At 41.3% G+C, this 16,180-nt stretch overlaps 1 protein-coding gene across 8 annotated transcripts in view; it reads right to left on the bottom strand.

The window, feature by feature from the left end:
- osbpl8 (oxysterol binding protein-like 8) overlaps positions 1 to 16,180 on the bottom strand; it is a 333,976-nt gene that overhangs the window by 69,072 nt on the left and 248,724 nt on the right. For all 8 annotated transcript variants that reach the window (XM_080191450.1, XM_080191448.1, XM_080191451.1 and 5 more), the window contains 2 exons: positions 13,311 to 13,479; positions 492 to 738 (listed from right to left, as the gene is read on the bottom strand). In XM_080191450.1, coding sequence (XP_080047576.1) covers positions 492 to 738; positions 13,311 to 13,479 — 416 coding nt within the window. The remainder of the gene's footprint in view (positions 1 to 491; positions 739 to 13,310; positions 13,480 to 16,180) is intronic.

The following is a 16,180-nucleotide window of genomic DNA, read 5'->3' as shown; positions in this document are numbered from 1 at the left end:
GCAATTACGATGGGCAATAAATGCTGGCCAGCCAACGATGCCCTTGTTCCACGAACGAACAAAAAAAGAGCCACCACCCTGAAGATGGAAGTCACGCTGGTTGAATTAACCAATTTGTTGTTGAAAGGTTAATACGTACATTGTATGAGAAGCCATATGTCAATTGTTAGGTGGGTAGATGGCTTGCTTCTGGGTCTCAACTTATGTTACTTCATATGAGTATTTCCCATGAATGTTCACAACTTTTTAAGCATTCAACTGTGCCATATAGAGCACTGAGCTACTTATTCTGAGACCGGGTGCACAGCATAAGCAGCATTCCATTCTTCAGCACCTCAACATGCACAAATTTGATCAATCCAAAGAAGCAGCAATTAACAATCTGAAGTTCAAAGCAGTAAGTGTTCACTGAAATCAACATCATCCTTCAGAATATTTTCATGAAATTATGAAACGTGAAAATATGTGATATCCAATGCAATTTCTCTTACCTCGCCCAATTCTTCATGGGCTTCTTGTATGTAACTCGTTTCCTTTACTATGTCTATTGGCTGCAGATCACTGTACAGGTCATCATGTTTTTCTGATGTGTCAGAATCACTTTCCTCACTTTTTCCACTTTTCTCCAGTGCGTCATTATCCGATTCCTCGTGGTCAGGCTCATTTTCTCTGTCTGATTTATCGGAGTACAGATCATGGTCTCTAAAATGCTGCTGTTCTATCTCACTTTCATTTAACCTGAAAATACATATTTCATTAATTGGAGGTTTTTCTTACTTTAACTGGAGAAACAAAGATTAATTCTTTTCTGGGTTGCCCTTACTTGAAAAGCTGCAATATACTCAGTGTGATGGAGGCAGGTTCAACTGAAGCAGTCATAAGAGAATTAAGGTTATCTAAGAAGGAAGAATGTGTAGGGTTATGGGGGGAGAAGGCAAGAGAGTCGGTGAAGATGAGATCGGCTGAATGGCCTCCTCCTACATTGTAACATTTCTGTCATTCTGAGAAACACTGGCCTTAGCATCACTGACAGATCAGAGATATCATTTTTAGAATTAATCCAATAACAATACTAGTGTGGGTAACACTAGTGAAAAGTACTTCCTTTTCTAGTAAGTGAGACTTTGCAGCAAGAGAGACCGGGACACTTCTCAACCCATTCACGCCATCTTTAAAAAATAAATAAAAAGCATTAATTTATTTTAAGAATTAGTTTCAATTTGTAGCTCAATTATCTGCATAAAATATTCATTACCTTTCTTCCAGTTCCCCTTAAATCTGTAATTCATGCACTGCTTCCTGAGGATTTCATTTTGAGTAACTAGTAATGTATTTCTGAGTTTAGTATTAAAACTTGCGCAAGTATAGGCCCAGTGACTTGCCATTCAATTTTCTATCAATTACTCTCATGTCTACAAAACTGTACTTGATTTTATGGCACAATACTTAAAAGCACCAATGTACCGTGTCTCAAAGTGACTCATCCTTAAGTGGCTCTTAAAATATGACATGAATCTGCAATTTTAAAAATAATGGTCCATGCCTTCAGATTCAATGGAGGGGCTTCTATCTACTTATAAAAACGTAGGTTAACCTTTTGGAAATCAATGTACCATTTAAACAAACTGCAAGGAGGACATTAACACTCAAGCTTCACACATTAAAATTTTGCTGGGGTACAGGGTCAAGGATCAGCCAGAGGTTAGATTAATCATCAAACTGAAATACCATGACAATCTGCTATCTGCTTTTTGAGAAATCATACTTCAGCCTGGAACTTGGGTCCAGTACATAACCATTATAGCTTGGATTTTGTAGCCTGTGGCAAAGCAATGCAATTACCACTGTTGTTGAAGAAGTCTACCCACAAAGCTCTCCGTAGCACAGCTTTCCCCTTCCCAAGACAAATTGAAGTGGGCACTAACTCAAGGGGATCTCTAGCCATGAAGAAACAGGGTCATCAGCCATCAGGAAAAACAGCCAATCATACTGAATTATCCTTACAGATTGCAAACCAGGAAATTAATTTATCCTGCACTTACAATTTTTAGATCACAAAATGAATAATGGTTAAGATAAACAAACTTCAAGAAAAATTAATTTAAACATGTAGAATTTCTTTAACATAATAGAACATAGAACATAGAACATTACAGCGCAGAACAGGCCCTTCGGCCCACGATGTTGCGCCGACCAGTTACAAAAACAATGACCCACTAGCCTATACCAATCCCTTTTCGTCCATAAACCTATCCAGAGATCTCTTAAACGCCCCCAAACTAGACGCATTTACAACTGCAGCAGGCAGGGCATTCCAATCCCTCACCACCCGCTGGGTAAAGAACCTACCCCTGACATCCGTCCTGTAGCTACCCCCCCTTAATTTAAAGCCATGCCCCCTCGTGCTAGCTTTCTCCATCCGAGGAAAAAGGCTATCACTATCCACCCTATCTAAACCTCTAATCATCTTATATGTTTCAATAAGATCCCCTCTTAGCCGCCTTCTTTCCAACGAAAACAACCCTAAATCCCTCAGTCTCTCCTCATAGGACCTCCCCACCATACCAGGCAACATCCTAGTAAACCTCCTCTGCACCCTCTCCAGCGCCTCCACATCCTTCTTGTAATGCGGGGACCAGAACTGCACACAGTACTCCAAGTGCGGCCGCACTAGAGTAGTGTACAGTTGCAACATTACACTGCGACTCCTAAATTCAATCCCCCTACCAATAAACGCCAAGACACCGTACGCCTTCTTAACAACCTTATCTACTTGATTCCCAACTTTCAGGGATCTATGTACACACAATGGATAAATTTAACATATCATAAACACACAATTAGCTTTTGGAAGTTGAGGACACTCATCAGTGATTATGAAATTACTACGCCATAGGAAACCAATTAAATCTCATTCAAAAAAGTGTAACTTCTATAGTGAAATTAACAGTGTAAGGATAGAGATTCTTGTCAATTCAAGATTTCCCACTGATCGGCGTCTGGGAAGGTTTGTAAAGGAAAGATTTCAATAGCTGAACATAGAACATAAGAACATAAGAAATAGGAGCAGGAGTAGGCCAACTAGCCCTTCGAGCCTGCCCCGCCATTCAATAAGATCATGGCTGATCTGTCGTGGCTCAGTTCCACATTCCGGCCCTCTCCCCATAACCCTTAATCCCCTCTCTTACCAAAAACCCATCAACCCGCGTCTTAAAAATATTTAGCGAGGTAGCCTCCACCACTTCAACGGGCAGAGAATTCCAGAGATTCACCACACTTTGAGTGAATGTAGAATCATTGACAACATAGGAAAGCAACAACAGGCATAAATACACAAAGTGTGGTGAATAAGATTTGTGACCAGAAATAACAGTGTGGGAATGAGATATCGCTGCAATTTGCAGTCAACTTACAAGTACAATTGGGGTAGTTTAAAATTGACTGGGAACCAGGAGGCAATACTAGAAGGTGCACAGAGAATTGGGACAGACAGATAGCACTAAAATTAGGTTAATAAGTTATTTAATGGGGTCAGAGAAAGAACAAAAGTAATAAAGTTTAAATAAAGATTACTGTGCATGTATGTGAAAACATGCAGAGTGCACTAAATAAGACTGAATTACAAGGACAGGTTGCCAAGTGGAAATACAATGTTGTGGCTATAATGGAGACCTAGCTCAAAAAAGTGCAGGACTGAGGTATTAAGTATGCAGAAATTAGAAACTAGAGGAGACCATTCAACCCATCGAGTCTGCACTGGCCTGGAAACTGAAACCTTCTTAAAATCAGACGTTTTGGCCTTGGCCACCTTCTGTGACAATGAATTCCACACATTCACCACCCTCTGGGTGAAGAAATTTCTGCTTACCTCAGTTCTGAAAGGTTTACTCATTATCCTCAAACCATGACTTCTAGTTCTGGACTCCCCCATTATCGGGAACATTTTTTCTGAATCTACCATGTCTAATCCTGATGTGGAGATGCCAGTGTTGGACACTGGGGCACAGTAAGAAGTCTCACAACACCAGGCTGAAGTCCAGTCGGTTTATTTGGTAGCACGAGCTTTCGGAATGCTGCCCCTTCATCAAGGACAGCTCACCTGCTGAAGGGGCAGCACTTGGAAAGCTTGTGCTACCAAATAAACTTGTTGGACTTTAACCTGGCATTGTGAGACTTCTTACCATGTCTAATCCAAATTTTATAAGTTTTTATAAGATCCCCATTTCTCTTCTAAATGCCAATGAATTTAATCCTGACTTAGTCTCTCCTCATATGACAGACCTGTCATCCCAGGAATTAACCTGGTAAACCTTCCCTCTATAGTAAGGACATCCTTCCTCAGGTAAGGACATCAAAACTGCACACAATACTCCTGGTGCAGCCTCACCAACCCCCTGAACAATTGCAGTAAAACATTCCTCTTCCTATACTCAAATCCTCTTGCTATGAAGACAAATATACTAATTGCGTTCTTTACTGTCTGCTGTACTTGCATGCTTACTTCAATCATAGAACCCTACAGTGCAGAAAGAAGCCATTCAGCCCATCAAGTCTGCACCAACCACAATCCCACCCAGGCCCTATCCCCATATCCCTACATATTTATTCACTAATCCCTCTAACCTATGCATCCCGGCACACTAAGGACAATTTAGAATGGCCAATCAATCTAGCCCGCACATCTTTGGACTGTGGGAGGAAACCGGAGCACCTGGAGGAAACCCACACAGACACACAGAGAATGTGCAAACTCCACACAGACAGTGACCCAAGCCAGGATTCAAACTCAGGTCCCTGGAGCTGTGAAGCAGCAGTGCTAATGACTGTGCTACCCTGCCGCCCTTCCAGCGACTGTGCTGAGTATTCACCTCTCTTAATTTATACCCATTCAAATGATAATCTGTTGTCCTATAATTGGTGCCAAAAGCAGATAACCTCATATTTATCCACATTATACTGCATCTGTCATGGATACCTCCACACACTCTCAGCCTGTCCAAATCACACCAAAACATCTCTGCATCCTCCTCACAGCTCATCCACACACCCAACTTTGTATCATCTGAAAATTTGGAGATAATACATTGAGCTCCCTCTTCCAAATCATGAATATATAATGTGAACAGTTACTCGTCACTGCCTGCCAATCACAAACAGACTCATTTATGCAACTCTTTGCTTCTGATCTGCTAACTAGCTTTTTATCCATCTCACTGAGGTTGGTGGCATAGTGGACAGTAAAGAAAATTATCTCCAATTGCAACGGGATCTTGATCAATTGGGCCAGTGGACTGACGAATGGCAGATGGAGTTTAATTTAGACAAATGCGAGGTGATGAATTTTGGTAGACTGAACCAGGGCAGGACTTACCCAGTTAATGGTAAGGCATTGGGGAGAGTTACAGAACTAAAAGAACTAGGGGTAGATGTTCATAGTTCCTTGAAAGTGGAGTCATGGTGGACAGAGTGGCGAAGAAGGCATTTGGCATGCTTGATTTCATCGGTCAGAGTTGGGATGTCTTGCTGAAGTTGTACAAGACATTAGTAAGGTCACACTTGGAATACTGTGTGCAATTCTGTTCACCCTATTATAGAAAGGATATTATTAAACTAGAAAGAGTGCAGAAAAGATTTACTAGGATGCTACCAGAACTTGATGGATTGAGTTATAAGGAGAGGCTGGATAGACTGAGACTTTTTTCTCTGCAGCATAGGGGGCTGAGGGGTGAATTTATAGAGGTCTATAAAATAATGAGGGGCACAGATCAGCTAGAAAGTCAATATCTTTTTCCAAAGGTAGGGGAGTCTAAGACCAGAGGGCACAAAATTAAGGGGAGAGGGGAGAGATACAAAAGTGTCCAGAGGGGCAATTTTTTCACACAGAAGGTGTTGAGTGTCTGGAACAAGCTGCCAGAGGTAGTAGTAGAGGCAGGTACAATTTTGTCTTTTAAAAAGCGTCTAGATAGTTACATGGGTACGATGGGTACAGAGGGATATGGGTCAAATGTGGGCAATTGGGATTAGCCTAGGCATTTTAAAAAAAAGAGTGGCATGGGCCAATTGGGCCGAAGGGCCTGTTTCCATGCTGTAAACCTCTATGACTCTAAGACATTATCTGCAATCCCATGGGGTTTAACTTTACATAGCAGTCTGCTACGTGAAGCCTTGTCGGATGCCTTCTGAAAATCTAAACAAACCATATTCACTGGTTCTCCTCGGTCGACTGAACTAGTTACATCCACAAAGAATCCCAATATAATCGTCAGGCATGATTTCCCCTTTATAAATCCATGCTGACTTTGTCTGATTATACTACTGATTTTCAGGTTTCATCGTAGTGGGTTGAATCTCAAAGAATGATGAGACGGAGTACAGGAAAGAGATAGAGAATCTGGTGAACTGGTGCAATGACAATAATCTCTCCTTCAATGTCAACAAAATGAAAGCGATAGTCATTGATTTCTGCAAGCATAGTGGAGGACATGCCCTGGTCTACATCAATGAGGGTCATATAGAAATGGTCGAGAGTTTAAGGTTTCGAGATCACCAACGACTTGTCCTTGTCCTTTCATGCTGATGCTATAGTTAAGAAAATCAATGCTTCTACCTTCTCAGAAGACTATGGAAATTTGTCATGTCCACTACGGGTCTCAACAATTCATACAGATGCATCATAGAAAGCATTCTTTCCGTTTGTATCACAGGTTGGTCTGGCTCCTGCTCTGTCCAAGACTCAAACCAGCCTCCCACCCACTGACTACATCTATACTTCCCGTTGCCTCAGAAAAGCAGCCAGTGTAATTAAGGATCTCAGACATACTCTCTTCCGCCATCTGCTGTCGGGAAAAAGATACAAAAGTTTGAGGGCACGTACCAACCGACTCGACCAGCTTCTTCCCTGCTGCCATCAGACTTTTGAATAAACCTACCTTGCATTAAGTTGATCCTTCGCTGCATCCTAGCTGTGACTATAACACTACATTCTACACTCTCTTCTTTCCTTCTTTTGTATGGTATGCTCTGTCTGTGTAGCGCGCAAGAAACAATACTTTACATTGTATAGTAATCTATGTGATGATAATAAGTCAGATCAGATCTCTCCAAGTGCCAAGTTACGAAATTCTTGATAATGGACTCTAGCAGTGCCCCAAGTTTAAGGGGGATGTGGAGGGGATGTTTTTCATGCAGAGAGTGATGGATGCCTGGAACGTGCTGCCAGAGGAACACAGAACATAACAGCGCAGTACAGGCTCTTTGGGCCTCAATGTTGCGCTGACCAGTGGAACCAATCTAATGACCGTCTAACATAAACTATTCCAATGTTATCCATATGCCTATCCACTGACCATTTGAATGCACTTAAAGTTGGCGAGTCCACAACTGCTGCAGGCAGGGCATTCCACGCCCTTACCACCCTCTGAGTAAAGAACCTACCTCTGACATCCGTCCTATAATTACCACCCCTTAATTTAAAGCGGTACAAGAGGTGGTGGTGGAAGTAGGCACATTTGCAACATTCAAGACATATTTAGATGGATACATGAATAGGGAGGGAATAGAGGGATACAGACCAAGTAAGGGCAGAAACTTTTATTTTTAGTTTAGTTAGGGCATCATAATCGGCACAGGCTTGGAGGGCTGAAGGGCCTGTTCCTGTGCTGTATTACTCTTTGTTCTTTTGTTCTTTCTAGTACTGACGTTAGGTTTTCTTGTCTATAGTTCCCTGTTTTCCCTCTAACTGTCTTTTTGAATAGCAGGATTAGATTAGCTACCCTCCAATCTGTAGGAACCAGTCCAGAGTCCAAAGGGTTTTGGAAAATGACCACCAATGGATCTACTATTTCTGGACCACTTCCTTAAGTACTCTGGGGTGAAGGTTATCAGGCCCTGGAGATTTATCCAACTTTAGTCCCATTAATTTCTCCAAAACCATTTCTCTACTAATGCTGATTTCCTCCAGCTCCTCAGCAAAACTTGCTCCTATCAGAACTTCTGGTACATTATTCATGTCTTGCTTTGTGAAGACAGAAACAAAGGACAAATGTAGTTCCTTGGGCATTACTTTGGTCCCTGTCATGACTTCTCCCGTTTCTGGCTGTAAGGGGTCTATATTTGTTTTTGTCCATCTTTTTCTCTTTACATATCTATAGGAATTTTAATAGGCAGCTTTAATATTCACTGCTAGTTTACTTTAATACTCTATATCCCCTTCTTAATCATTCGCTTGATCCTCTTTTGCTGATATTTAAACTGCTCCCAATCCTTAGGTCAATTGCTTTTAATACTCCTGGATACAAGGCACTCAGGAAAAACAGAAAGGATGGAAAGGAGGAGAAGAGGCAGTATTGATTAAGGACAGCATTGCAGTGCTGGAGAGAGAGGATGGCCCAGAGAGGTCAATGACAGAATCTGAAACCAAAAGAGAAAATGGTGAAAAATCTCAGCAGGTCTGGCAGCATCTGCAAGGAGAGAAAAGAAGTGACGTTTCAAATCCACGTGACCCTTTGTCTAAGTTAAAAGGCGTAGAAAGCGGAAGATATTTGTATCACGGGGTGAGGGAATAAAAGATGAGTCATAGCCACAAAAACAAAGGGAAAGGCTGCTAATTGCAGTCCACAGATAGAATAGAAGGTATGAAAGGCCAACGCAAAGAAGCTGAAATCAGAGGGTAAACTGTGGCAGATGAAGATGTGGGAGAAGGGGGATGGGTGGGAGAGAGATAAAATTGAGAAAATGGGGGAAAAGGGAAGCAAAGGGGAAAAACGTAAAAGGGGGGATAAATTGGGGGGAAAATGGGGAGGGAAAAGGGAAATAAAGGAAGACAAAGGAATAAAAAGGTAGAGAACAGTTAAAATTTAAATAAAATTAAGAAAAGGGGGTTGAGGTGGGGTACAGCGAATCATCTGAAGCTTTTGAATTCGCTGTTGGAGTAGTTGTAATGAGAGAATCTATTTGACAGGAGCCAAGGGAAAAAAAAATACATTGACATTGCTCGGTGTTTAATTTCTCGGCCACCAAATATGGGAAAAATGTAGTGAAAACAAATTTGAAAGGAAATTGCAAAATAGTGCAAGAATAATAAAGTTATAACGGGGGACTTCAATTACCCTAATATAAGCTGAGATAACGGGAGTGTAAAGGGCAGAGACGGGCAAGAGTTCCTAGAGTGTATCCAGGAAAATTTTCTACAGCAGTATGTTACCAGTTCAATGACAAAGGAAACACTGCTTGACCTGGTTCTTGGGAATAAGGTGGATCAAGTGCCCACAGGAGAAAATTAGAAACAGTGATCATTGTTTCATAAAATTTAGGTTGGCTAGGAAAAAAGGAAAAGGAACAATCCAGTGTATGAATAATTAACTGGGAAAAAGCCACGCCAATGGAGGAAGAATGAATCTGGACCTGATAAATTGGAGGCAAAGATAGACAGGCAAAATTATAACTGAAGAGTGGGCTGCCTTTTAAGGAGAGAGCTCAGGTACAGCCAAGCTATAAATCCATGACAGGGAAAGGTAAACAAATCCTGAACTCCTTAGATCACGAAAAAGATAGAATAAAATGAACAAAAAACTGTCCATATAACAGATGTATGGTCAGCAATACAATTAAAAATCAGGTTCAATATGAGACTCAGACTGAAATTGAAGAAGCACCCAAAAGAAGCAAAAAGAGGGAGTACGAGAGACTGGCAGCAAATATAAAATGGAATCCAAAGATCTTCCGTTAGCACACAAACAGTAAATGGATGATAAAACAAGAGGAACTAGTTAGGACCAAAAGAGGATTTACGCAAGGGCCACAGAATATCGCTAAACTAACACTTTGCACCTGTCTTTACAAACGAAGAAGATACTGCACAAGTCATGAAATAGGTTCGATGGGCTGAATGGTCTCCTTCTTTGTCGCAAATTACCCTCTGACTTGGATGATTTCAAAAGTTGTAAGGGCATCTAAACAAAATAAACTTGCTGGGCTATGGGTATAGAGTGGAGAATGGGGCTGACTGGATTGATCGAAGGACAACTGGCAGACACTCCTCTGTGCCACGATGACACTGTGACTATGACCATCTCTAGATTTTCTCGTTACTGTGTACTTGTGAAGGCTCTCAATGTTGCTGTCTACATCACTGGAGTAATGCTGGCAAATGCTGATAGATTCTTCATCATTACTACTACACAATCCAGGTTATAATTTCCACTATGTTCTATATTTAAATCACTGACACAGTGAACCAACGTGGCAGGACAAAAAGAGTTGTCCAGCTACTTTTAGACTTCGTCCCCTTTGAGTGACCAGACAGAGATGTTCAGAGTTTAAAATTGGCCTTTATTTTCTGCTACAGCAAGGGATCTGGTACTCAAGTTGGTAGCAGATTACAGAGTCCTGAATTAAGTACTACACAGAGTTATACTTTCAGATTTGGTTGCAAGTAATTAGCGTATACCAAAGGTTTACATCTGTTCAGAAATTATCTATATCCACTCACAACTGATAGTTAGGATTACATAAGGGAAAACATAAGGGTATAGCTTCCAATTGCAACTTGTGCACATCTACCTAATTATATCATCAAACAAGTGTTTCTTCTTTGATCATCTACCACCCTCTAGACACGAATATGATAGTTATATGTCTGATCAATTTATATCAACCTCCCATGTTCAATATTTCTTGTTATAACAGATACTAACAAGCTGCACATGATTAAGTGGACATCTTATGCGTATAGTGTGTGACTGAACCCTTTCTTGTAATTGGGAGTTTTGTGGTCCTTGACTCTTACTTGGGTGTGCTTAGAATAAAGACATCTGGTTTCTCAGAGTTCCTCTGTGATTGAATATAGCTAGCTGTGTATGTGATTTCTAAACTGGTATAATTTTTAACTCTTTCCATCAACCTTCAAAATGAAGTCACGTATACAGGGATAAGATAATCATTCTGCTCAGTAAAAACTGAGCAGCTCATTTCTTATTTTTTTTGGTGGCATTGGCTGACATGTCAGCCAGGATACTGAAAGAAGTGGCTACTTTTCAATGAGTGCCCGAACTTGAATGCCCACCTAAACTACTAGAACATGGAGACAGGGCCTCAATTAAACATCTCTGTAGTGGGATTGCAGAATTTCCTCAAAACTGCACTTAGATCGTCAGAAGACAATTAACTACACAAGCCTTTCAACAGCACACTAAAACCTTAAACTTAATCAAAAGCAAGAGTGTGCTGTTTTTGGATGCATTACTGCTCAGAGGAACTCCCAAAAGCTGCAGATGCAAGTGCAGAAGCATCACAGCCGTGTTTCTGACAGGAAAACATGGCTCCTTCACCACAGCAGCAACATGTTGAGCTGTAATCTAGCAATCAAGTTAAGAGTTCTGCTCTCAGCTAATTGTTGCTTACTTCTCAAAGGACCATAGGACAATGACTGAAATCTGATCTATTCTTTCAAAGAGAAAACAACTACTCCTAGACATGGTTTCCTTGATCAAAGAATTGGTTGAAAATAAAGATGTTCACTTTTATATACCTTTCATGACCTTTCCTAAGGTGATATACAACCAGTGAATTGAGGCTATTCTCATACTCTAAGAAATATGGTAGCCAATTTGCGCACCTTGTACCATATTCCTTAGAGTACAAGGAATTGTAATGTGATAATGGTCAGATAATGTGCTTCACTATAGGAACAAGGAGCAGGGATTTGCAAATCCAGCCCTTTGAGCCCTGCTCCACCATTCAATCGGATGATGGCTGATCTCTCACTGGTTTTAAATCCACCTCCCTGCCTGTTCCTCATATCCCCTTGCCCCTTTTATTTATTAGAAATATCTCTATCTCCTTCCTGAAATCATTCAACGATTCAGACTCCACCGCACTGTGGAGCAGCAAGTTCCATAAATTCACCACCCACTCTGTCAGTAGTTCTTCCTCATCTCAGTTTTGGATCTACCGCCTCTCAACCTATACCTGTGACCTCTTGTTTGAGATTGCCCCATAAGAGGAAACATTTGGTCTACATTTACTTTTATCAATCCCTTTTAAAATTTTAGATACCTCGGTCAGATCCTCTCTCATTCTTCTAAACTCCAGTGAGTACAAGCCCAAACTGTTTAATTTCTCCTGATACATCAATCCTTTCATCCCTGGAATCAATCTGGTGACCTTCCTCTGAGCTGCCTCCAATGCCACCACATCTTTCCTCAAATGAAGAGACCAAAACTGGACACAATACTCCAGATGTGGTCTCACCAACACTCAATACAATTGCAACAACACTTCTCTACTTTTATACTGCAGTACTTTTGCAATGAAAGCTCATATTCCATCTGCCCTTTTTTATTACGTGCTGCACCTGCACACCAACTTTTTGCGATTCATGAACACAGACACCCAGATCCCTCTGCCCAGACACATTTTGAATCTGCCTTCCATTTAGGTAATAACTTGCCTTTCAAATTTTTCTGCCAAAATGGACTGAGTGACATAAATATTGGCCAGGAAACTAGCAAAATTCCATTGCCCTTCTTAAAAAGAATGCTTTTACATCCACTGGAGCGAGCAGGTGATTTGGTGCTTCCACTACCAAAGACATATTACGTACAAGTTTAGCTCCAAAATCATTTTATCACTGGAGAGCTATAGCATTTATAATTCTGGAAACCACAGAATGCATGCTTCAAAGAAAATATACAGTACTTGCACTTGTAGCTGTAGCCTCAGTATTATGTTCAGATGGACAACAGTTGGTTGCTTCCCAAATTTCTCAAGTAAAAAGTTCATTTATTAGTCACAAATAGGCTTACATTCACACTGCAATGAAGTTATTGTGAAAATCTCCTAGTCACCACACGCCGGCTCCTTTTCAGGTACACGGAGGGAGAATTTAGCATGGCCAATGCATACTAACCTGCACACCTTTGGACTGTGGGAGGAAACCAGTGCACCTGGGGGAAACCCATGCAGACACAGGGAGAACATGCAAACTCCTCACAGACAGTGACCCAAACCGGGAATCGAACCCAGCTCACTGGCAGTGTGAGGTAGCAGTACCAACCACTGTGTCACTTTCTAGATTCCTAAATGAATAGCTTTTCATAATTCCCAATAAAATACACACTTGAATATTATAATGTAACAGAGAAACTTACTTTTCTAACTGTCAAAGAAAGGTATGATTAACGCATGTAAGTTGATATATTAAACATAGTCCTATGCCAAATTTAACCTGTCCTGTACAATTAGAATTGCCAATAAAATATGAGAAACTCCTCTGTAGCCATTAAATACCAAGTGTCAAAAGAACTACTTACTGGTAGTGTTCTGGATTTTGGAGAGCATTTGCTCGCAGTAATCCAAAAAGTGCAACGTGACAGTTCTCCGAGGTGTTTAGATCAATTTCTTTGCCATCTCTAATCATGGTGCGCTTAAGGAGACTTGAACACTTCAGAGCAAGTTCCAAAGCATCCATCCAACATCTTCCTATAAGAGTTTGAAGGGTGGGTGAGATTTCAGAAAGCCATAGAACAGCGAAGCATAAGATGGCACTCACTTCTAAGCATTTACTTATAGAACATGGAACACTACAGCACAAACAGGCCCTTCGGCCCACAAGTTGCACCGATCACATCCATAGCTACCAAGCCATAGAACTATCTCTAACTCCCAATCCCATTAAATCTCATTTACTCATCCAGAAGTCTTTTAAAAGACCACAGTGAGTTCACCTCTACCACCACCGATGGCAGCCGATTCCACTCACTCACCACCCTCTGAGTGAAAAACTTTCCCCCAACATCTCCTCTGTACTTGCTTCCCAGCACCTTAAACCTGTGTCCTCTCGTAGCGACCATTTCAGCCCTGGGAAATAGCCTCCGAGAATCCACCCTATCTATTCCTCTCAACATCTTATAAACCTCTATCAGGTCGCTTCTCAACCTTCGTCTCTCCAGGGAGAAGAGACCTAGCTCCCTCCACCTATCTTCATAAGGCATGCCTCCCAATGCGGGCAACATCCTTGTAAATCTCCTCTGCACCCTCTCAATAGCTTCCACATCCTTCCTGTAGTGAGGCGACCAGAACTGCGCACAGTACTCCAAGTGGGGTCTGACAAGGGTCTTATAAAGTTGCAGCGTTACCTCCAGACTCCTAAACTCAATCCCTCGATTAATGAAGGCCAGTACACCATACACCTTCTTGACCACATCCTCCACCTGCGAGGCTGATTTAAGAGTCCTATGGACCCGGACCCCAAGATCCTTCTGCTCCTCAACACTGCTAAGACTCCTACCCTTGATATTGTACTCCTTCATCCCATTGGGCCTGCCAAAATGGACCACTACACATTTATCGAGACAAACATTACATAACAGGCGCCTCACGCCAAACCCCTGTTTTCAGCCTGTTTCCATGAACACGGGCAAGTCTCCTACTTTCTGAATACAATTAACATCCAATCAATATATACAATTAACAGGGTGCCCATTATCGACATCCGAAACACTGATGTTACACCAGTGTAACAGCATGCAAGTAGGAACTAAAATATAACAAATAATTTATGTGTAAACATTCAAATTGCTCACTTCCTTGATTCAATAACTTTCATAAAAGTATCTATATCATCTACATCAATGATCTGGATGATAATGTGGTAAATTGGATCAGTAAATTTGCTGATGATACAAAGATTGGAGGTGGAGTGGACAGTGAGGAAGGTTTTCAAAGCTTGCAGAGGGATTTGGACCAACTAGAAAAATGGGCTATAAAACGGCAAATAGAATTTAACACAGACAAGCGTGAGGTATTGCACTTTGGAAGGACAAACCAAAATAGAACGTACAGGGTAAATGGTAGGACTCTGAAGAGTGCAGTTGAACAGAGGGATCTGGGAATACAGGTACAGAATCCCCTAAAAGTGACTTCACAGGTGGATAGGGTCGTAAAGAGCGCTTTCGGTACACTGGCCATTATAAATCGGAGTATCGAGTATAAAAGTTGGAGTGTTATGGTAAGATTGTATAAGACATTGGTGAGGCCAAATTTAGAGTATTGTGTACAGTTTTGGTCACCTAGTTACAGGAAGGATGTAAATAAGGTTGAAAGAGTGCAGAGAAGGTTCACAAAGATGTTGCCAGGACTTGAGAAGTTGAGTTACAGAGAGGGAGTGAATAGGTTAGGACTTTATTCCCTGGAGCGTAGAAGAATGAGGGGAGATTTGATAGAGGTGTATAAAATTATGATGAGTATAGATAGAGTGAATGCAAGCAGGATTTTTCCACTGAGGCTAGGGGAGAAAAAAAAATAGAGGGCATGGGTTAAGGGTGAAAGGAGAAAAGTTTAAAGGGAATATCGGGGGGGCTTCTTCACGCAGAGAGTGGTGGGAGTGTGGAATGAGCTGCCAGATAAAGTGGTAAATGCGGGGTCACTTTAACATTTAAGAAAAACTTGGACGGGTTCATGGATGAAAGGGGTGTGGAGGGATATGGTCCAAGTGCAGGTCAGTGGGGCTAGGCAAAAAATGGTTCGGCACAGACAAGGAGGGCCAGAAGGTCTGTTTCTGAGCTGTAATTTTCTATGGTTCTAAAACGAGCATAAGTTTTTTTTAAATTAAAGACTTATAATTAAAAGTGGTTTGATATTTTTCTCCTACAGCAGCCATTCTCAAACTTTTTAACCTGTGGACTACTTGGAGGGCCATCTACGAGTCCAGTGTCGCATTCTTTGATTTTGAAAAAACTCATCAGAATTAATCATGATAGATTCCTTGGCATATTCAAGTTGTAAGTGACTTCATGGCCTCCTGTGAGCTCACTCATTATTGAACAGTCTGATGTGGGATTGGCATGGATGTCCACAGAACTGGCAATTTATTTGGTTTTTGGTAATGCTTCAGGAGGTTCTGCAGCAGCATGGGCACAGTGGATGGAGTGGGTTTGGCACAAATGGTTCTCAAAACATGTTGAACCAAATTTAAATGATTGCCATCACATAGTTCCAAAAGAAGTGGTCTGCAGTGTAGAAGTTGATGTTGTTTGCTCTGAATTCTCATGAAGGACTGCAGGTGTGTTTGGTGGAAGCATTAACAATCCCACTTATAGCACTGCCAGGATTCTGTGCCGTACAGCAGGGTGGTAAGGTCAGTCAATGATCTGGTCAAGTTTGATATTAGCCTTCAGCTAGA

This window comes from Carcharhinus amblyrhynchos, chromosome 6, assembly GCF_965287045.1.
Source record: "Carcharhinus amblyrhynchos chromosome 6, sCarAmb.v2.hapA, whole genome shotgun sequence".
Lineage (NCBI taxonomy): Eukaryota > Metazoa > Chordata > Chondrichthyes > Carcharhiniformes > Carcharhinidae > Carcharhinus > Carcharhinus amblyrhynchos.
Note: the sequence above shows the minus strand (reverse complement) of the source record. Positions and strands in the feature narration are given on the sequence as shown.